This window comes from Anastrepha obliqua, chromosome 5 (genome assembly GCF_027943255.1).
Source record: "Anastrepha obliqua isolate idAnaObli1 chromosome 5, idAnaObli1_1.0, whole genome shotgun sequence".
Taxonomy (NCBI): domain Eukaryota; kingdom Metazoa; phylum Arthropoda; class Insecta; order Diptera; family Tephritidae; genus Anastrepha; species Anastrepha obliqua.
In genome coordinates, this window is record NC_072896.1 from 57,789,603 (window position 1) to 57,813,427 (window position 23,825).

General features: G+C 38.4%; 2 protein-coding genes across 5 annotated transcripts in view; one reads left to right on the top strand and one right to left on the bottom strand.

Annotated features, from left to right (window-relative positions):
- Window positions 1-4,325, bottom strand: part of LOC129248559 (probable nuclear hormone receptor HR38) — a 41,889-nt gene extending 37,564 nt beyond the window's left edge. For 2 of the 4 annotated variants that reach the window (XM_054888155.1, XM_054888152.1), the window contains exons 1-2: window positions 3,998-4,325; window positions 2,915-3,313 (exon numbers count right to left, since the gene is read on the bottom strand). The gene's annotated coding sequence lies outside the window, so the exon portion shown is untranslated. Of the gene's footprint in view, window positions 1-2,914; window positions 3,366-3,997 lie in introns of those variants that run through there. The other 2 variants (XM_054888154.1, XM_054888153.1) reach the window with 2 other exon arrangements.
- A 15,709-nt stretch (window positions 4,326-20,034) lies between these two features.
- The window catches only part of LOC129248321 (carcinine transporter), a 28,476-nt gene continuing 24,685 nt past the window's right edge, over window positions 20,035-23,825 (top strand). The window contains exons 1-2 of the mRNA XM_054887819.1: window positions 20,035-20,130; window positions 20,182-20,406. Coding sequence (XP_054743794.1) covers window positions 20,050-20,130; window positions 20,182-20,406 — 306 coding nt within the window. The 5' untranslated portion in view covers window positions 20,035-20,049. The remainder of the gene's footprint in view (window positions 20,131-20,181; window positions 20,407-23,825) is intronic.

Below are 23,825 nucleotides of genomic sequence, written 5' to 3' on the forward strand. Positions count from 1 at the left end.
TATTTTCTTTCACTTTCTTTCATTTTAAACCCGCGCGCGGAGTTCCTCTATCAGAGAAGTTCGAAGTAGTGGACTCAACGTGCAATTTTTTGCAGATGCCTTATGTGAAGTTGATGGGTCTTGAAGCTTTTTCTTCATTTTGGTGTTTCACGGAGATACGAACCTACGTCTTCCGCATGGTAGTCACCCACCAATCCAATCGGCTACGGCGGCCGCCCCACTTCAATACCCAGTTGAGTTTTCTAAAAATTGATACTCTAGTAAATTGCACCTAGAAACATACACTTCATTCAATTTGCCTCCTCTAGTGGATTATTTGTACCTGTTGAATTGTGCGTACTTACATATTCTTCTCCAAAGGAGCAGTCACACTCCTCCCGATTTCTACAAATGGCTCCTCATTGATGGGCCTGTTTCCGGTCAAAATCTTGCCCTTTGATGCTGGTGCGGCTTGTTAACTCCCGTTATACCTTTTTTGAGAAATGATTAACGTCTTAACAATATTAAATAATATCACAATGTTTTCTTACCCTGTACCATTGATCGACGTTTTCATTGCTCCACCTAGAATATTCGCTCTACTTTCTGCCACATTCGAAGTTATCGTGGAGCTTGTTGAACCTGAATTTATTAATTTATTAACATGAATTCTTCTCATGTTCGTGCTTCGGCCTGCATCATGCTCCTCTTTATAAATTCAGAAGCATTAATTTTGATACTCACTCTCAAAGTTATGGGAGTTTTAGGAACTGCGATTGCTATGCCAGACTGGGATTCTTTATTTACTGGCGTTGATGTTACTAAGTGCTTTGATATTGTGAAGAATCATGAACATCCGCGAAATCCTGGCAACAATAGCGTGTGAATGAGGTAACAAAACAAAAACATGAATGCCAGATAATACGAGTTGCCATGAGTTCTCATGTAACATACGTATGTACATATATAAGCAGAGGTGCATGTGCACAAATTATTCAATCTTAAGTTGAGTGTGTGAAAGGTGCTTCGTGACTTGCTTCTAGCCTCGATTCCCCTATCAATTTTGCAGAGATCTTCTTAACCACTGCTGACGCCATTAACTGGTTTTCAATGGCCAAATCATCGTCTCAAATAGATGTAGATGGGTTTTGCTCTTCCTTGCTCAAGAATGTCTACACAATTGCTTACCCAGTTTTATTAATATTATTATGTAAATAGTTGTAAAATTAAATTAGGTTTTCATTAATCGAAAAGTTAACACATCTCGCAGATTGAATTTTCCCCTCTCGACAGTGTATTTCTGCCATGAAAAAAGTTCCTCATAAAAAAGCATATTCAAGCGCCAAATATACCTATAATATATACATACTTATATATAACATGTATATACCTATAATATATATTTGCCCATTATGGTGTTTTGTTATTGGTGTCTATTGTGCCTAATTTATTGATTTAGAGTATTTTTTTTAGCCCAACTTCCTCTATAAATTTCATTGTTTGTCGTATTTTATTGAGTTTTATTTCCTCCTCTAGTTCAAAAAAGTTTTACCAGATGTTTGCTCCGCTTATGCATCAGTACTGGGCATGATGCCAGCACATGTTTGGAGGTTTCATCATGAGTCCCCAAAACAGCCAACTTACTAGCCCTCTGGCCTTAAAAAATTGTCAGATTTAATTGACTTTGTGGTTACAAAAAACATTGATAGGAATCTGGAACTTGTACCGATCCCTCTTCAGATCACTCACCAGCCATGATCGGATGGTATGACCAGCCACATTTAGTAAAAAATCAAGAAGACATCGACTAAAATATTCTAAACAGTCTGTTTATATCACCCAACGCAATAGCTACACAAAATATTATATATGACAGAGAAAAACCGTTCAAAAGCGAAACGGTCAGATCGAGCGTCTTGCCTCTGAAAATGCGGATAAGAATCTAAATAAAGATCAGAAAGTCGAAGAGGAACAAAGGAAATTATCTCCTCATTACCTCCAAAGATATTCTATAGATGCTTTCCATTTCAATTCAACCGGGCTATTCGGGACATGTTCTTCGATTTCGATGTAACTCAAATATGTTGCTCTCTGGTCAAAATAATGAGACACGTATTTTTTTGTTCGCCCGAAAAAAAAATGTTTCAATATTTATCGGCAATTTTGTTTTTTGGCTCAAAATCGATTTTTTTAATTATATAACAAATTATTTCTGACTAAGTTATGAGCAATTATGAGTGTGTTTATTAATGTTCGCTTCGTCGTGCAATTCTCCCAGACTACTACCCCGTAGGAAATCATAGGCCTGAATACAGCAGTGTAGATTCATTGTAGTATTTCTGACCTTTTCCACCCTTGAACATTCTAATGGCAATGCTAATGAAGACAATTGAAAATATTAATTAGCTGTCAAAGAAGAGAAAAATTGTTTGCGTAAGCTATGCGTCGTTATAAAGACAATTCATTGAACATAGTCTGGTGTTTGTTTACTATATTGAATCCCATATTTTTATTATATTATATATATTGTTGCAAAAATAAACGAATGCAGGCAAAAGTTTAGTAACTTACATAAAATTATTAATATAAAATTATAAATACACGGACGAAAAACACAACTCTTCGCAATGACTGCAAAATAGTTCCCACGTCAGTTGGCTCTACGGCTTAAGTCCGTTCAAGGGCTGTCACTTCAGCAACATTCCCAAAAACCGTATAAAGAAAATTTTATTATGTTACAACAACAATAATTACTAAATTGTATTTTAGCTAGAAGGTTCATTGAAATTTATAATCGATTGTAATCAGTGATTTTTTTCTTAATTTTAAAAATTTGTAAAACGAATTCAATACATTGCCTTGAGGTAAAAATATATTTTTTTGATTTAATTTGAGATATGTATATTAATTAGTATCTAATTCGACTAGTTCTTACCAAAATATCACTTTATTGCAATGATGAAACTTGCCTCCTCTGTGTCTATAGCCTTGTTGCTTGCTAGTGCTGAAGACACTAAGGTATGTGTCTTTTAAATGGCTAATGGTTTTCACTACTGCTATTAGTATTGTTATTGCAGCATAATTACTATAGCTGCTGTTGCTATTATTTTTAGGGAGGCATATACACCGATAGAATCAAATGGTATGCCTGGGTATGGTTCCCCAAGATTTCGACGCAGTCCTCGATTAAGCACTGTGCTTTTTTGTATGCCGTTGAAGTTTAAATTAATTCGTATTTAATTGTTTTAACTTTTTATTTAAATATCTTTCACTATACGTAGGGAAACTTAATACTAAATCACCGGCAGATGTTTTGCCTTTCTTTATGCTCTTGCTTGGAAAGGTGAGAAAATTTACCTTAGTTAAATTCCTGATATACGAAAAAGTTGTAATATTAAGTTGTAGAACACAAAATAAACATTTCTGTAAAGCAGTAAAATGTGCACTTAGTATGATTAATATAATATTTTTAATTATTAACTTTGTAACAGTTTCATTTTTTCCTCTGGATACTAGAGCCAATTATACAGTGGTGAGGTCTAAATGCTTTTGAAGACATGAGTTTTATATTTTTTAGTTTTTATTGAACTAATATTTTTTCTTAAAGTATGCATACTGAAAATCTTTATATTATGTTCACATGTTTGTATACACAGAAAAATGAAAATCAGATGGGCAACATTCACCCTTACTTTTTGTACCGTGTAGAAAATGTTGCACTTTAACCCGATAAGAGTGCCCCATTTTAAGAAAAAAACGCGCGACATTGTGAATATGTTGAGAAGAGAACATGCCCAAAAGAACATTATTACTTGAAAAGAAACCGCTTTTAAACTCGAGGTAATGGTGCAATGTGAACATAATATACATATATTACATAGTTCTATTGAAACGTCTTCATACTTGTAATGCTCATACTTGTTTTCTTTTATATAATTAATAACACTAAACGCAATTAACAATTATTTTGCTTATTATTAAGAGGGATATTAATTGTTCGTTACTCGTATTTACGCACAATTTAGTTACATTATTCACGTTCTAATTTTACATTATTATTTTATTTTTATGTCAAAACTTTAGTACTAAAATATTAATATTTGTTGTATATACAATAGCGCGTCCTGTTTCAATTATCTCAAACAATTTATGTATTTTAACCACCGGTTTCACAAATTTATTTCTCACAATCTAAGTCTCTGCCAGTATGATGCCTTTATCTAGACTGAACTAACACCTTTTATTTCACTGCACTTTATCCACATAAAATATAAACATTGCCAAAACTTATGCAGGTTTTAATACACCCTCAACTTCTCGTTGCGAAGCTTGTTGAGCACCTTATTTATCTCATCGATAACACTCAAACCTGAAATGTATAGCCCCTAAGAGAAAAAACAAAAATATGTCAAAAATCGTGTTGCTACTCTAATACATGCATACATTTGCATTCATGTATGTGCATCTTGAATACCCTAAACAGGAAAAGAAGTATAATATATCGTATAAAAATCCTTAAAATTTGTTTGCATTAAATTTTATTAATAATATAAATTATATAATTCGCTGAGATTTTGAAACAGTTTCCTTCCAGATTTTCATAAATTTATTAATTATGGTAGTTTCGTCCGTTTCGTAACCATAACATTAGTCAGAAAGACTTTTTATTTTAAGCCGACTAATATTTTTTTAGCCAAGAAGAGTCTCCAAATATAATTTTAAACTATATGATATCATAAATGTTTCAAAAGTTTAAGAGGAGTATGTCAGAGTTTAAGTTTTCCTGGAAACATTTTGCCTACTTCTAACTATTTCGAAACACATGAAGGGTATGCAAGAATGGCAAATGGCACTAGTAAGCAATGTTCGTGCTCAAGCAAAATTTACATATACATGCATACATATGTGCGTATTACGTCATCGTATGCTTCATGGTTAATATTGTATTACGTTTACTACTAATAAAACAACCAAAAACACTTGTGACGTCTTCGTTTCGTGCATGCGCAGAGCCAAGTGGAAACTTAATAAGCGACCGCGTGTGTATGCAAGTATTTTAGTATGTCGATGTTATGCCGTCATCATTTTTTCCAATACTCCAGCGAAAGCTTTTAGCGACCTTATAAATTCGTCACCATAATTTCTATGTACACGAAGATGCATCAACATGGTGGAAAACCGATATAGGTATATACTTGGATAATTGGCGCTTACACCCTTAATTGGGTGTTTAGCCGAGCTTATCCTCCTATTTTTTGTGTACTTCTTGATGTTCATCCACAAATAGAGGGACCTACAGTTTTATGCCGCCTCCGAACGACAGATGCTACAATATTTTATGAAGAGCTTTTTTTAATCCAGAAATGCACTTCGAGATTTTCCACTGCCTGCTGATAGAAACAATCTTTTTCTATCATTTGGTGTTTCATGCCTTCAGTGGGTTTCGAACCTAGCACCACCGAATGGTAATCACACACCAACAAATTCGGCTACGATGACCGGAAAAACTAATACGAATACAAAAAAAAAAACAAAAAAAAACCATTCTATAAACCAACCACCTTTAGTACCGCTCAAAGCTTAACATTTAAAGGAAATTCTCAAATCTCAAATGAAGAGAAGAAATTCTTTATACGAGTAAATACACCAACTGAAAAAAGCCTAGACCCTTCGACTTTCTTTCATACTACAAATATTTATTAGCAAAAAAAAAATATAGTTAACAAAGTAACTTACCTGTAGTATGAAGTTTTCATTATATCCCCCAGCTGAATATTCATAGCCATATTCATTCCAAATTTTCTGTTACTTTTATTATGCATTCAGTCCCAAACTTTCTGAATCACATCCTTAAACTGACTTTTATTTACATATTTAATCTAAGAATTTACAATCTTATAGACTACTAATAGCACAAAGTAACTTAGAACTAATTGCATGTAACAATTTCAAAAGCTACAAAGACAAATTCTAAAGGTTAAGGTTAAAAAAGCTGTATTTGAAATAGAAAAGTCAAGCAAGACAGTATTACTAGTAGCATTAAATTCACGAATAGATCGAGCGATAGGAGCATTCGATGAATAGTTAGTTTTCACATTATTCTCCCAAAGAATGAGTGTAAGTAGCGAAGAGGACGTTGAGGAAGATTAAATCTGATTCGTTCCAACTAATAGGGGCAATCAATTGCACCACTGAAAAAAAGGCTTTTGATAATATACAATTTTAAAATGAATTCCAATTCTTTTTTGCAAAACTGGTCATTAGTAACCATTGAGTATCCACTCTCTAGTAGTTCGTAAAATTGTAATTATTTATTATTATTTATTTATGTATATAGCTTCCTTGCGCCTCATACTGAGAGAATTAGAGTCTATTCCCAGTACAGAAGTATATATGAGCAATATGTTGGAAGGCCATTTATGAATCTGACCTATCACACGAGTTCCATTCTGAGGACATGACCTAGCCATCGGAGTAGATGGATCTTTATTTACTATACTATGTATATATCCCCGTAAAGTTCATACATCTCATTGTTCCATTCTGGCGTATATGCAAATCCTGGGGTGCAATGGGGTACAGTAGTTCTTCTGGGTAGGCAGTTACAGTTACGCGACTATGCTCGATTTCGACTCTTACGTCCACGTTCATGCACCCTGCTTAAGGGGGGAGCCTGCTTTAGAGGCTTCAAAAAATCGACTTTTCGTGGTTTTTTTTGGGAAAGAAAGAAATATTCGATTGAAACGAAACGTTCAGGTTTTATTGTTATATAATATATGTCAACAGTCTTCTCAAATTTTTTCATCAAAATATATAGTATGTCATGTTATGCCTGATACAAGCATTTTGCCGAGGCGCCTCGAGTGAGCATGTGTCGTTCGGCGGGAAAGATGCAGGTCCCAATTTACATCTGAAACCAAAAACCCCAAAGAAATTTTATTTTAGTATAGTATAGCTTATAGTTAAACCAAGAAAATTAAAGAAAAAGTGAGAAATTCAACAATTTTTCTCTAATTAAAAAAAAGAAATAATTTTTTTGGAAAAACTAATTCTTTTTAGATTGTTTAAAAAGTGGGTTAATCATAACTTTCTTAAGGTTTTTTAGGTTCAACTAGAAGAGAATTTAATTCCCAATACAATCAATGTAATCTCGTTTCGATAGGGACAAAGTTCCCTATCTTTCCCGCCAAATAGGAAAAATCGTAAAAATAAAAACCCGAGAAATCGCACTTCAAGCGATCCGGCCGCTCGTATACCTGCTCGACGCTTGCTCACAATTTCTTCTGTAACTCCGAAATTATTTTGAATTTGTTTCTCAAATTTTGAGGACACATTCTTGGATAGTTTGGGAAGACATTTATGCAAACACAAAAATCGATTTTTTTGAAGCCTCTAAAGCAGTCTCCCCCCTTAAGTGGAGTCACTCCGGCGGCTAAGGTTTCACCAAAGTCCAGCAACGAAAACCAACACAAAGACTCGGAGGAAATCCCACATTTGATTACAACTATACGAGCATTTTAAATACTGCGATTTCAAGGAATGCATCTTGAATGTACGGTCTCTTAATTGTAAAGGCGCCCCTGCCTGGATGGTAGCTGTCCTCATAAGAACAAAAGCTTAAATCGCCGTTGCTCATGAGTTCGGTGGACAGTGTAAGACAAAAATACCATTGTGTTTGGCGTCGTCTACTACAGTTGCTATGTTAAGGAACAAATATTCGGTGTCGGATTTTTGGTAGATGAGCGACTTCAGAGGTGCGTGAGCTGCTAGAGGAGTACAGGGACAGGAATGATGCTCGAAAATTCTATCAACAAGTCAAGCCTCTGACACAAGGTTTCAAGACCGGAGCATCAGCCTGCAAAAATAAAAACGGAAATCTGGTTATGGATACACAGTCCACACTGGGCATATGGAGGGAACACTTCTGCAATTTACTTGCTGGCGATGACGCACACAATTCCGATCCAGTAGAAGATGACCCTATACCGCCAATCGACGATAATTTGGACGTTTCAACACCTAGTCATGCCGAAGTCAGAGTTGCCATTCAGCGACTCAAGAATAACAAAGCGGCTGGCGCTGACGGCTTGCCCGCTGAATTGTTCAAAACCAGCTCCGTCAAGGTAAAAAATAACCTCTCCGAGCCATTCAGAACCGTTCGAGGTTTCAGACAAGGCGATCCACTGTCATGCAACCTATTCAACTTCGTGATAGAAGGGGTGCTCCGAAAAGCAGGTGTACATCGTAATGGCACTATTTTCTACAAATGTGTCCAGCTTCTTGAGTACGTCGATGACATTGACATTATCGAACGCTGTAAGCGAGATGTCATGGCTGCGTTTTCTGCTATCGAAAAGGAATCATCACGAGTGGGTCTGGCGGTAAAACGAAGTATATGCTGTCTACAACGTGGAACACACGGCGTGTGGGAACGCACGTCATTGCGGACAACTATACTTTCGAAGTTGTGTCAGAATTTATTTGTCTTGGCACCGCCGTTAACAGCAACAACGATATCAGCCTGGAGATCAAACGGAGAATCACTCTTGCTAATAGGTGTTACTATCGACTAAGTAAGCAATTGAGTAGTCGAGCTCTCTTTCGCATGACCACACTGACACTTTACAAGACGCTCATCATACCCGTGTTGCTTTATGGCGCGGAGGCACGGGTAGTGTCACAAAGCGATGCAGTCGCTCTTGGGGTGTTCGAGAGAAAAGTTCTTTGTAAGATCTTCGGTCCTGTGCGCGTTGGCGAAGACTACCGTTCAAGAATGAATCACGAGCTTTATGAGCTCTACGCCGACATTGACGTTGTTCAACGCATCGCCATCCAACGCTTGCGTTGGCTAGGGCATGTCGTGCGTATGGATGAAGAAGCTCCAGCAAAGAAGGTGTTCGAGGGCGAAGTCCAAGGGAGCCAACGCAGAGGAAGACCATTGCTCCGGTGGAAAGACCAGGTGGAGGAAACCCTATGCTCGCTTGGTGTACAGAATTGGAGAAGGCGCCTGGCGAGAGCTAGTGAGGTCGGCTGTAACTCGGTAACGGGTTTTTATGGCCACCTAAGTAAGTAAGTAAGAGCGACTTCACTCTCAAGGGCTTTCCATCGCTATGTTGGACGAGCGTCTCGCCTCAATTCGTATAAAAGAGAGATTGAAATTTGAAAAGGTCGATCCATGGAGCACCAGGAGATTTAGTGACTCCTAAAACACTCAGGTTAAAAAGCACGTTGTATTTAAAGCTCTGGAAAGGGGGTAGATAGTCAAGGAGGGAAGGAGAAAAGTATCAGAGAAAGAGATAGGAAAGAATAGAGACAGAGATAGAGATAGTTAGTCCTGTGAGAATTTTCCAGATTCTTTGGCAAATCTGTAAAGACCCTCCAGTTTTAAAGAATGAATATTACTCAGTCTCGCGACATCGGAACCCAGCCACGTAGTCATGCTGTAGCAAAGGCAGGACCCTCACAGAGAAAGTGCTCAGTTCTATCCGCCCCTCCACGCAAGACAGTCACACTGGTTCCTCAATAAATCCAATGGTAGTCATATGTTGACCCCATGGGTTGTGATCTGTAATAATACAGACCATCAACCAAACGTCGTTCCTTTCAAATTTTAAAAGAAATCTTGACCGTTTCCTGTTCGTACTTGTCACAAAACACTTTGCAATTCCGCAGCGTTCTAGACCGGACCATCGCTCTTTATGTAGATGGCATACATAATCGTTGATCCAATTCATGATTCCTGCAGAACTAATTCCGATTATTGGCTCTGGCCCTTGTGGGGGAACCGCTGATCCACGGTTGGCCAACTCATCGGCAATTTCGTTTCCTTGAACACCGGAGTGCCCTGGAACCCATATAAGTACAAGCCTGTTTTGGCTTGCGACAGAATTAAGCTTCTTCTTACTTTCTTGAACAATCTTTGAAGTTTGCTTCGCGTTTTCCAGGGCCTTAAATGCAGCCTGGCTGTCACTGAAAACTCCAATCTGTTTACAGCTCCATCTTTCCTCGGTTATCCATTCGGCTACTTTCAAGATGGCAAAAACTTCTGTTTGGAAAACAGTTGCCATTTCCCCCATAGCATAGTAATACTTATTACTATCGTTTCAGTACCATCCGGCACCAGACCTTATTTCATTCTTGGACCCATCGGTAAAGAAAATATCCGTCAAACCACCCTGCATGCATTCTGGATTGCTCCATTGCTCACGCAATGGAAATCTGACATCAAATTTTCTTCCAAATGAAACTATGGGTATCAGGTCACCTTTAGGTGCCAAAAACAGTGGATACTGCTCAGATAACAACTTAAAGATTTCTCTGTGTCCCGAAGTTCCGTCTTCGTCCCAGAAACCCTATTTATAGAGTCTACACATTGCTTTTATTGCTTCCTGTTGTATCTTAAGATCCAGGGGGAGCAAATCAAGCATAGCATTTAGGGCATCACCAGGGTTTGTGATGCATAAACATACACTTATTTGCAGCCTGTATAGTTCCCGGATTGTGGACTTAACCATGCTCCGTCGCCACCAGACCACGGAAGCGCAAGTGATGGTTAGTCAGATAAGTGCTGTGTATATCCATAGAACCACAGCAAGTTTCAGACCCCAGGTTTTACCAAAGGCTCTGCGGCATTGCTGAAAAATCCTTTATGCGCGATTCACCTTCAGTGAAACGTGTGTCTCCCAAGTCAGCTTCTTATCCAAGATTACTCCTAGATATTTAACTTCATCGGAAAGACCAAGTGTCACACCTTTCAGTGTTGGAAGACTGAATCCATCCAATTTCCGTTTTATCGTAACCAAGACTATGGTTGTTTTGTTCGGCAGAAGAACATATCGAGCCGAAAGTGGCATTATCAAAAGCCCTCTCAATGTACTCGAACACGCCCATGGTGTATTCGTCAGCTTCCAGTCCGGCTTCAATCTTGCTAACAAGATCATGTAAGGCTGATTCACATGATTTTCCACTCTGGCAAGCGTGTTGATTTCTACTAAGTGGACTTCTCGGCAATACCCCCACTCGAATATGTTTCTCCACCACTCGTTCTAGACTTTTCAACACGACCGATGTCAAATTGATTGGCCTAAAACTTTTTGCTAGGGAATAGTCGTCTTTTCCTGGTTTGGGAATAAATACTACTCTTACGTGTCGCCATTGAGACGGTATATAACCAAGTGCAAGACAGAGCCTCAATCAGCATGTCTCCTCCTTTTTTAAGCATTGCTGAATATATTTCGTCAAGTCCAGGGGCCTTAAAGTTCTCAAAGGAAGACAAGGAAAACCTTATCGATTCCTTTGTCACTATCCGACTAGCAATATATCAACTGTACCCAGAGGTTCCACCGTTGTTACCGTTATATTTCATGCCACTCTCTACTTCAGAAAATGGTTTTCGAGTAGAGCATTAAACGTTTCCGATTTGGAAATGGTATATAAACCATCAGGTTTGGAATGGAATCCAGAATTACTGAGCGTTCTAGATGAAGGACCTTACAAAGTCTCGCTGTTTCCCTCATTTCTTCAACGTTACTGCAGGATTCAAGTTTGGCTTTCCGTACTTTTTTCTTATATTCTCTCTGTGTAAGTCGATGATTAGCCCAGTCCTCTTCTATTTGAGTCTTTAAGGCCTTATTAAGAAGTTTTCTGGACCGTACAGGAAGATTCAACAGTTCAGGGTTCCACCAAGGAGCCACTTTCCCCTGTCTACTTTGCCTGAGTGGGCACAGTTCCTCAAAGCATTTGATTAAAGTACCTTCTTATTTTTTAGTAGCATCTTCAATCATTTCTATTGATTTGAGTTTTTTCAGGTTTGGTAATCACTTGTGACGTCTGCTACAGCTGTCATGTAAAGGAGCACAAATTCGGTGTTGGATTTGTTGTGGGAGAGAGACTTCATCACCAAGTACTGTCGTTCACTCCGGTGGACGCAACAATCCGCATCGAAGCCCGTTTTTTTAACATATCGCTAATCTGCGCCCACGCCCCGATGGAAGAGAAGGATGATGCGACATAAAAATCGTACTTGGCGACTTCAACGCCAGGATGGGCAAGGAGGGAATTTTTGGTCCCACAGTCGGAAAATTCAGCCTGCGCAACGAAACATCCGGTAACGAACAGAGGCTGATCGACTTCGCCGGGGCCGGAAACATGGTAGTCTGCAGCACCAGATCCCAGCATAAGAAGATTCACCAAGCCACGCTTCTAGTGTATTAGATGTACGTACGATCCGAGGACCCAACATCGACTCGGATCACTACCTTGTTGCAGCCAAACTACGCACACGCCTCTGTGCAGCAAAAAACGTACATCTAACATACCTACGCAAAGAATGTTCAACATCGAATAGCTGCAATCACAACAGACAGCCAGAAGATTCGCCACTCGACTCTCACTCCTGCTCTTAGAGAGTACTGCCCAACAAACCGGCATGCACGAGCAATGGAGCAACATTCCTCGTTCCCTACGTACCGCCGCCGAAGAAGAAATCGGATTATGGCGAGCCCGAAAAAACAGTTAGTACGACGAGCAATGTCATGCTGCCGCAGAAAGAAAGGATGCCGCCTATAGAGCCACGCTGCGATCGGGCGCAACGCGAGCCATGTGGGATCGCTGCAGAGAGTTAAAAAAGGAAGAGAGACGTATTATCCGAAAAAAGAAACGAGAGGCCGAAATACGGGAGTGCGAAGAGCTTGAGATGCTGGCCAATAGAAGCAACGCCCGAAAATTCTACCAGAAAGTTTGGCGGCTTAGAGAAGGTTTTAAGACCGGGGCGTTTTCCTGTAAGAACAAAAACGGCGATCTGGTAACTGACATACAGAACAATCTTAAATTATGGAGGGAACACTTCTCGAACCTATTAAATATTGATAGCTGCGCATGTCACAGAGAATGTGAAGATCCCGATTGATGGGAGTTAAGCTATGGGCATTTAATATTTCCTCGTGAAAATTACGAGCTCCGACTTGAGAGGATTCACTGATAAGCCACAATCCCCACTCCATCTAACAACTATGTTCAGATATCCCTGCGTCAAATTGTACTGAGGGAAACTTAATTATTTTAGCCCTAGTAAATAGGCATTGGCGCGAAGCCTTAAGCGCAGATAGCTTAGTTGTCCCCCTAGGGAGTGTCCTAAGTGGACAAAAGCTTTCAAGAGCTCTATTGCAAGTTGAGGTGAAATCCTCTACCAACTTGTCGATCACTCCCTCCGAGACGGGAGTGGACGGGTTTCGGTGAGAGAGGACTGAATATATAATACTTACTATCCGAGAAGGAGCCAGCACTAAGCATCCCGGCAGGTGTTTCGCTGCGTCTCGCTTCAGACAGGGATTCCTTAGGAACATCGGAGGTAGCTCCACATCGTCCTCATGCAACATACAGACCATATAGTTTTTCCTACCAATCGTCAGCGCAGACTGTCCTTTTGTATGTGCCGTAATGCCATCCGGCGCTCTCACAGTATGGAGGAGGTCGAGTATTTTCCCTTACTATACTCATCAAAACTGCAGAGATGGCGGACGCTACTCTCTTCCATTCCTCCCTAAAAATAGAGCCGTCCTCCTTGCTGTTGTCCATCACTCCAGGAATGATAGAGCCTGCCTGCTTACCAACTTCGCCAAAGGACTTTGTCAGACCGCCATCAATCCTAGTAGACCTCTTTTCCAGGGAAACATCCTCCTCCTGTGAGCGTAGTTTTTTACCCCCGAATCCGGGTTTGGCCCACTCGCATCCATTATCTTTCCGCTAACTTTCTCTGCCCCACTGAGAACCCTCCTGGTCCACTCCAGCGTCTAAGAATGCTTCTCAGATAGCTGAGAAATATTTTGGTCGCTATAGCGCTCCAGGATTTTGGTAGCCAAACATAGGTCTGAGAATAATCATATACTTTGCTCTACCTACCGTTTAAGCCTAAAGAAGGATCATTTACTGGAGCCGGCACCCCCATCCAACTTCCCGATTCGAGCTAGAAATCGGTTCCAATTTGAGCCCCCGGGGCTCACTCCTGTGTCAAGAATTTGGGAGGAGGCTATTTCGGCCCTCCTGTCTTAATAGATGTGGTTTTGGGATTCGACTTCGAGTTCCAGCTACCATGAGAGGGTTAAAGCCTGCCCTTATGGGACATGGCACGGCATTAGTCGATCAGCCATTTCTGTTGAGTTTCACGTCAACACACTCAGTTGGCAGACTGCCATAACCAGCAGCTCAGGGAGCAGCAATCAAAATACATATGAGTTAGATTAGTCCAAATGCAAGGGGACGGCCCCATTCAGAACCGTCCAGAAATTTGATTTTGACCAGGCTGAACTTCCAACTCAATTAAATATCCTCCTTTTTCTCATCTAGACGACTGCTACTGAAGTGGTGTGTGTGTGCGCCCATCAACCGGAACGTGTGTAGTTATAACGCAAAACATGTGTTAAGATTATGCTTATTTTGGCTTACCAGATATTCTTATCATTGAGAGTTCTCCACAGTTGTGGGACGATTCTCCAGGAGGGTTCGTTACGCCATATTTCGTTCACTATTCCTACAAATTTCTCAAAAATAAATATGGGTACGATTTGGTGCCAACTCTCTCTAATTTATCTACCGTACAGTTCCGCTCGAAGTCGAAATAGACAAGAACTCATGTTACTTCTGAGCAAAATGCCTTAGAAAACTCAGTCAGAGAAGTATGACGTTTCATGGTTTCTAGGTTGGCGACTGTTTTATGAGTGATTTTATTGCTGCCTGGCTATCAGTGAAATTGTAGATTTCATCTCTAATTATCGTATAGCACAGTACCAGTAACACGGCCTTAATTATTGCCATCAGTTTAGCTTGAAAGACCCTGCAGTAATCGGAGAGTCAAATGATACCCTGGATGTTCGGAATACACAACTACGCCCACTTTATTCTCGTCCTATTTCCACGCTTACCTTGAGAATATGAGTATCGTGAACGCTCACCAGTAGCAGCTAGGATGTTACTATGTCTCATATTAAACCTCTTAGCTAAGGTGTAAGACACTGCTAAATACATATCCACTGGGAGGAGGTTTAGTGTTACATACAAAGTACTGCTTATTTTTGGGTCAATTCGTGTCTTAAGTTATATTAAATTAGGCTTTTGTGGTATCAATGTAATGTGGCATCGAGTGGTCTTTTAAGACCTTCATAACTTAGTATGGTTATACAAAATATAAATATTGTTGGAATGAATTTTTTTATTATAATCTGGAAGATAACTCCATGGCATTTGAATATGATATCCGACATATGTTCGCCGCTGCTGTGAGTTACATGGTCCATTATTTTTAGTTTTTCTATACGCAGTAATTTCTTCACTCTGAATTTGTAATTAGCTATGTTTTTTTGTTTAATTTATTTTTCATGGTTCTCCGCTTTAACCAAATATTCGACCTATCAATTAATTTAGATATAATTTAACTTCAATTGTTTCGTTTTTATATGCATCTGTGTGTGGATTTTGTTTTTAATTTCTCGAATTTACAATAATAAAATTACCAATGAGTAAGTTTAGAATTAGATTTTGATAACACAAATTACTAGCAGAAAACCTTTATAATGCCAAGGCGCTTAGAATTGGTTAATTAAAACCATACTTTATTTTAACTCTTTCTATATATTTATATTAAGTGCACCTTTTCATACACACCTTGTAATGATTGAATCATTTACCACGTCGTCAATGTCGCGTTCGAATTCAACAGCGAATCTCTCTATCCAAAGTGTTACTTTAAACAGGCAGGCAATTGACTAATGAAGTCCTCTCTCGACGAACAAAGCTAAATAACACACTTCATAAGTATCTGAAGTCAGACGGGCATGACTCAAGGCAAATTGAGTACTATGGTTGCGTCATTAAAAAACAGTTACTTTATTTTTCGTAATTTCGACAAGTCTGACGTCAGCGAAGTAAGCAATACCAAACAAACGAACAAAACAAACAAAAGTAGGAAAAATTACATGTTTGTGAAAATTCAGTGAATGGCTTGGTAGTTTTGTGGTTTGCGAGATGAAAACGAAGTGCCGTGTGTTAAATTGTGAAAGCGCAAATTAATATAAAGCCACCAAATGCAGTTTGTTTGCGTTTTTATGTGGAAGACGCCATGTCAGGAAAGTATGTGTGGGTGTATAATTTCTTGTGTTTGTTTATTTCCATTGCTTTCAACTACTCTTCTTCCTCACAAACAAGTGATTCCTCTTCCTTTTGTTTGTTTATTCATCCGCTCTTACGACTCGGCGAATTCGGAAGGTGTAATCTGTTTCTCTATCATCCTATGGCACAGAAGCTTGGAAGATGACAACATCCGGTGAGACGTCCCTCGGAGTGTTTGGGAGGTAGGTTCTGCGGAAGATTTTTGAACCTTTGCACGTTGGCGACGGCATTGGAATAATGAGCTGAAAGAGCTTTACGATGGCGTAGACATAGTTCAGCGAATAAAGATCCAGCAGCTCCGCTAGCTAGGTCATAGAGGCAAAATCTCCAACTCTGAAAGTATTCTATGCGCTAATTGCTAGTGGTAGCAGAGGAAGAGGAAAGCTTCATTTGCGTTTGAAGGATCAAGTTGAATTTACTTGGTATGTACAACTGCCGCCTGTTAACACGACGCCCTTCCCTGGAATCAAAACCTTGACGATTGGTGGTCTGGCTTGGTCACAATGACATAGCCAACGCCTCCGCAATTGCATTTTTTATTGCTGCCATATTATATTAGCTCACATTATCAGCGAATGCAGGAAACATTACGATATTCAGAAAGGTTCTTAAGGAATTCGTGAATATCTCCTCTTCTAACGGGAGAATAGTTACATACCGCAGCAGTAAACAACAACAAACATAACTGCAGCTTAGGTAGCGCAAACATAACAACAAAAGTTTGTCAACAATACCAACATAAATAAAAATAAAAGTTGTGCATCAGGAGCAGGGGTAAGGGAAACGCTGCAGCAGCAATTGTGAGCTGTCCAGAATCGTGGAAATCATTGATTCAGCCGAGAAGATGGTCACACGGCAATCCAAAAGAGGTTCTGGCAGTTAGGTAGCTAGGTTTTTAGGTGAAGACACCGCTTTAATACAATTAGTTGTATTGCCTCAATCAGCATAATTGATTGCGCTTCTTAGTATGCGAAATATAGTAAAATAATTTTAAACAGTTGTTTAATTTACTGATATAGGGAGAGGTTCATGCGCACAAGGTGTGAAAAAAGTGCTATAAAGGGATAAGACTTTGTAATTAAATAAAGCAAGCAATATGTGATGCTATTAGCTTATGACTTTTATTTAGCAATCCAGTGGCCGAACTCAAAGAAATTATAAAGAGACCTTTTATATGAGAAAAACGTAGTAATACGATACTTCCGATTTTCAGAAATTAATCTTTTTTATTTTTTTTTTAACTTTCCATCTTTACGCTGGCATAGCAGAACTTCTTTCTGCGTAAGTTGCCGTCCTAAAAAAAAATATTAGGCCTAGTTCAGTCATTATTATAATCAGGATCACCGATAACTTTTTAATTCTAAATATAACTTTTTTCTAAAGACGTTTATTTTAATAGTTATACAAATCCGAGCCTCTGGCTTAAACATTTCGTTTTACGACGAACCCCAAATGACTATAGCTTTCTTTTTTTGTATCAAGATTCAGATATATCTTCATTAGAATAGTTTGTAATAATTTAAATGTTTTTAAATTTACATATGTGTTCTTTGTTTTGTTTGATTTGTGGATGAGAGGGTTTAAATTGCCTAATGCACCATTAAAGCTGCCGTCACAGCAATGGTAAATCCGGAGCCTACCTTGAAACCGTTTTCGCACTACTTCAGAGTGGTTTTCCATCTCTTCCTCATTTCAAGGTCTATGCTTGTGTGCTTGCGTTCAAGTCCCGCATTTTCATCTGGAGGATTTTTTCCGCGAAACCACCAATGATTTCCCACGATTCCTGGGTGCTTGGCATCTTGTCGATTACATTTTCAGTGGTTATGTGACCGACTGCATTCTCCAGTGTTCGACGTTCTTGTTCCCAACGCATGCATTGAAAAAAGGTGTGATCAGTGTCATCTTCAGCTGCGTCACAATATATAGTATACATGTGGGGTGTTCGCATTTCCCTATTTTGAACAGGTATTCCTGGATATACCCGTGCCCCGAAAGCATTTGTGTTGTATAAAAATTGACTTCACTGAAGTTCCTGCTGTACCATGTAGTGACATCTTTTATTTGCTTGGACGTCCATCTGCCGCGTGGTTCGTTTCCCCAGCGGTTCTGTCATTGCCTTATCGTTCCTTCTTTTATTTCGTGCACTGCAAGATTGCGTACTCCTTCTTCCATCCTCTCATTCTTTAACGCCCCCAACTTTTTCCTATCACAACTCTCAGAGCTGTCATTCGTTGCACCGATACTACAAGATTATAGGCCCGTCACAATGGGTCCGTGCGGCAACGAATTTAACTGACAGCAAAATACCATAGATTATGTGTATTTGAGTCAATGGCTCCACATACGTACCGTACGCCATACCGGAGTACACAAAAATTAGCAACTTTCTACTCTTACTGTACGGCAACTGCGACGAAAATGACAACTGTTTAAAGAAGAACAATTTTGTATCACCTAAATTTTTATCGGTGGAGTTTTTTATTATTAAAATTAATTAAATGCAGAAAATAAATTATGTTTTCAATAAAAGCTTGAAAGAGTATAGAAAAGGCAGGCTTAACAAAGTGGTCCTGAAAAATGAATGTGCGTCCCTATCTCGAAGTTATGGTCGCATCCACCATCTACGACTGCCATAAATTCTATTAAAATACTTTTTCGCTTCAATAAGCATAAAAGCATGTGCATACACAACGAAATATAATATTTGCTTTCGTGACAAGAATATCTGTTTTATATGCTGCTGTTGACGTTTTCCCCGTCACGTCAGTCAAATGCTTTGCCGCAACCGTCGGAACGGACCCATTGTGACAGCCCTATTACACCGGCGATTTGCCTTTAGCGCATTTTTCCACAGTTCAGCTCGGTATGAGAAAACGGAGAGCGTGTCAGCCATCATTATTTCCCGTTTCCGTTGAGTTGGTTCCCCTATGTTTGCTATCAATCTACTGAGTATGGATGCCATCTTAGCGGCTTTGTCTGATGTATGCTATACGAGTATACTTCTCGTATAATACATATGTAGTAGGGGTGGGACTATTCGAATAATAAAATCTTTTATTCGAGAGGTATTCGTAATTCGAATAATATTTATTCGAATTTTTTATTCGTTTATTCGAATAATGCTATTCGAATACCTCACTATTCGAATACCTTACTATTCGAATACCTTACTATTCGAATACATCACTATTCGAATACTTCACTATTCGAATATTTTTGGTAAATATTTATTTAGATTAGCGGACTACTAATCGGTTTATGTACAAGTGCATGCACCATGAGAAGGGCCAATGTAATTTTTATATTTTTAAAAGCAATTTCTCCCTGATGTAAATGAATATATAGTGAGGTATTCGAATAGTAAGGTATTCGAATAGTAAGGTATTCGAATAGTGAGGTATTCGAATAGTAAGGTATTCGAATAATGAACTATTCGAATTATTTGAAACGAATAGTATTATTCGTTTTATTCGAATAAAGTTTATTCGAATATTATTCGAAAATAATCCCACCTCTAATATGTAGATATAAGTGAACTCCTGTTGTTGAAGAATTATGCTCAAAACATTTGTGATGAAAGTAGAGGCAATTGAACCTCAAATCAAAACAATTGTTTGAGTTTTGATGAACTTAAATTGGCTTTATTGAAAATAGTTTTCTAGGTCCTAAGCATAAAATGCGCCTTACAGCCTAAATAAGAAATAAGTTTTTGTTAAACTTATTATTGATTGGAAATTTATTTCGTGCATATTTATTTTATTAAAACAAACCCAATAACTTGAAGATTTTAAAAAATCACATATAAACTAACCACCCTAGTAAATATGCCATATAGAACTAAAAATATAACTTTTATGACTTCACCTATTCCGTCTTTGCCTGAAATCATGTTTCGCTCAGTACGCGGTTATGGCCGATTGCAACGAAATCATTTCTGATACTTGCGCAGAAAACTCTTTAAATAATGAAAATGAAAACGATAAAGCTGATGTATAATATATACTTATACATTTTTTCTTTAAATATATACTGTTATTTTAGGAGTCTCTCGATTTGGACGATTTATTGCCGATAATTGGAGAGTTTGGAAGGTATCAAAAGCTATTGGTTTTTGGAATTTGTCTACCAGCATGCATACCTTGTGGATTTTGTGCATTTAATCAAATTTTTATGGCTAACATCCCAAATGACTACTGGTGCAAAGTACCAGAACTACTGGAAATGCCAGTAGAAATGCGGAGGTTTCTAGCAATTCCTAAAAATGTGGTAAGGAATAACTTATGTAACTAATAATGAATTACAAACAACCTAACCAAACTAGGTAGACCTAAGAGTAAAAACGCGACCAGTATATTGTCATCTTTCATGAAATGTAGTATCCTGGAATGCTGACCCAATTCGTAAAATTTTGATGTTTCAATTTCAAACAATTTAGTGTTTTTTGTATGTTTTTTTTTCATATTGATTTGCAGTTGTACATTTCCGCAAGCAGCAGCTTTTGCTAAGTTCAGATCAAGAAAGGAGCAAGGAGATGATAGAAGTAGTATTCACATTAATTAGTACCCAAGAAATTAAAGTTTTAGCCGAAAAAATGTTTTTAGTGAAATAAGGAAGAACTTAATAATAGAACAAACAACCATCAGTATCATTTCACATAGCAATAAAGTATCGGAAATGTATATATTCGTTTAGCAAATTATTGGGTTTTCAAAAAACAATATACACATTTTTTTGTTTTGAAAAAAAAAAACCTTTTTAAGAGTTAGGTACACTTGAGCCACAAGTCAGCCACTTGAGAAAACCGCCATTTGCTGTTTTAGTATGAGACCTATATTTAATCTTCTTTTTTAATTTAAGGAAACAAACAATATAGATTGCTACATTTGTTTATTTTTCAAGAATCTCATTTATAATTGTATGTATTTTCCTTTTTCGTAGAGAAAATACAAAAATACAGATGTAGAAATTAATAAACTTACTTTTTGCAATAAAGGTATTTAATTCAGTCTTTTTGGCTTATATAGTGATTTGAAGTAGAATAATTTAAAATGAAGATCATGGGAATCTAGACATACATATGTATATGTTAGTACTTTTATATAAATGTAGCTGTTTTCTTTGTGAACACTTGGCCCACAAACGAACTAACGGATTGCACCCAAGTTTGAACAGTATATTCCTTAGAACCACGACACGGACATGGCTATATTTTACTCCGCTAGGTGGAGTCAGGTTATTCGGAAAATCCGTTTTTATGATCCGATTTTGATGAAGTTAAAAACATATTTTGCAGGTGAGATAAGAAATGCTTCTACGAAAACTGAGTCTGCTATTCAAAGTTGTGCATCATAATTACTCTAATTGCTAGTTTTTATAACGGGTGAGAGGGCTGTCTTTGTACATAGGCTAAAATGTTTTAATATTTCATTGAACTACACATTTAATCGAATTTTTTTTTTAGATATGTAGAGATAGTTTACATGAAAGCCTAACTCCGCCAATGTGGAACTTTAACCCGAACTAAACCCCCCACCGTCAAAGTTAGTTTCTATGTGTGGTATGGTTAGTGGACCTTCATTTTCACCTCTGAGTAGGTTTGCTGGTTTTTTGTATCGAACTTTCTTGGCGTTCACGTCACCGCCTTGCCTGCTCGCTGTGCCGGAGCTATCCCAACTTTGTTGGTAGCGGTATCCAGGTCTCGGAAGCTAATTCAGTGATCCACCATGACGCCTAGGTATTTCACAAATGACTTGGACTCTTACGGCTGCTGATGAGTAGGATTTCTGTTTTATGCGTAGCATTTCACGCCTAACCATCTCTGAGCATTTTCTATAGCTTGTCGTGCGATATTTACAATCTCTGTAGGAATTTTCGCGGTCACAACGACTGATATATCGTCCACAAAACCAACGAATGATGCTCTCTTGTGTACCTTTAGCCGCAAAATGCCATCGTACAGGATATCCTGCAGATAGCTAGGCGCTTGCATCGTGCTAAGGGCGTCTAGTATACACTGTTAAACGCATTTTTAATATCTATAGTGACCACCAGACAGCCAGCCTTTTCGGCAATTGCGTTTACGACCGCTATCACGTCTGTGGTAGATCGCTTTCTTCTAAATCCCAACTGATTGATTGACAGCCATACATATGTTTCCAGCCAGCTTTTGATGACGAGCTCAAAGAACTTGCATGGAGTCCACCATTCAAGTCGACAATATTCAGTGGAAAAACAAGCACCTAAAATTTTTGGTACGAGTACCCAATGTTTGTACATATTACAGACTCCGAGGTGATTCTAAAGGAACAAGCACTTCGTCCGCATTTACCGTTAGAATGTTGGTATCTGGTTCGTTGCCTAGAGTTCTAATAACGAAGTTGGGCTTCGCAGGGAAGAGTTTTCGTATAATCCAATCCAAGACATGGACATGTTGGTTTTGCCGTCCGCTTCATCTTATTTCGTACTATTTTATAGGGCTATTATTGACGTCACCCTATGGCGCTTTAAGCATTCTGGTTTTACTATTGTCAATGGTCACTTTAAACGCTTTACGTTTTTCCTTTTAGTTGAGCCTAAGTTTTACGACGTGGTTGCATTTCGCTGGCGTAGCCTTCTATATCGATTGCATTGAGCTCACATCTCCGCAATTTCGTCGGTCAACCAGTCCCATTTTTGGCTTAATGCCTACATCAATAAGCAACATTGCCATATTTGGGCTGAAAAGCAACCCGAAATCATTCAAGAATAGCCATTATATCCATTGAAAACAACCGTTTGGGCTGAAGCTATCATCGCTCCATATATCTTCAAAAACGAGGCTGGCCCCAATGTACCAGTGAATAGTGAACGCTATCGCACCATGATAAATGACTTTTTGAAGCTGGAAATTGAAGCCCGGATTTTTTCCACGACATTTGGTTCCAACAAGATGGCGGAGGGCGCTCCTTGCCATGCAGCCCGTGAAACAATGGATTTACTACGATACGACATCGTTAGGGTGACCAATTTATCTCTCGTCTCGGGCCAGTGGATTGACCTCCAAGATCGTGTGATAACACACCTTTGGACTTTTATTTATGGGGTATGTAAGGTCTTAATGCTTTGTGAATAAACCAGCTCCGATTGAGGAATTGCAAGCGAACATTACTAAAGTTATTCACGAGATACCGACCGAAGTCCTCCAGCGAATCATTCAAAATTGGTGTTTACGGATGGCCGAATTACGGCACATGCACGATCAACATTTGAAAGGGATTATCTTTAATAAATTAATGTCATTCATGGTTCTACACAAAAATAATACAGATTGAATTTTTGTTGTTTTATTTCAGTTTAAAATCTGAAACCGGAAACTGAAATAGTATTTTTTAATACATACTCTTATTATGGATTTTAGTTACGTAATGAAATATGTATTAAATATAGGTTACTCCCCTGCGCTGACCCCTCCATTTCGAATATTCGGATCTGGAATATTTATTTTTAGGGATATGAGCCAAATTGACTCATGAAATTATTTAACAGTTAATTTCTATAAGAAAATGGAACTTATGGCTTTCATAAAGAAAGTTCTTATCAGAATTCTTAATAAAGCTGCTGCTCGAACATTCATGACCGATCGTGTCAATTTATTATTTAGATGGTGTCAAAAGGTGTCTTATTTACCCAACTCTTTCATCATTCCG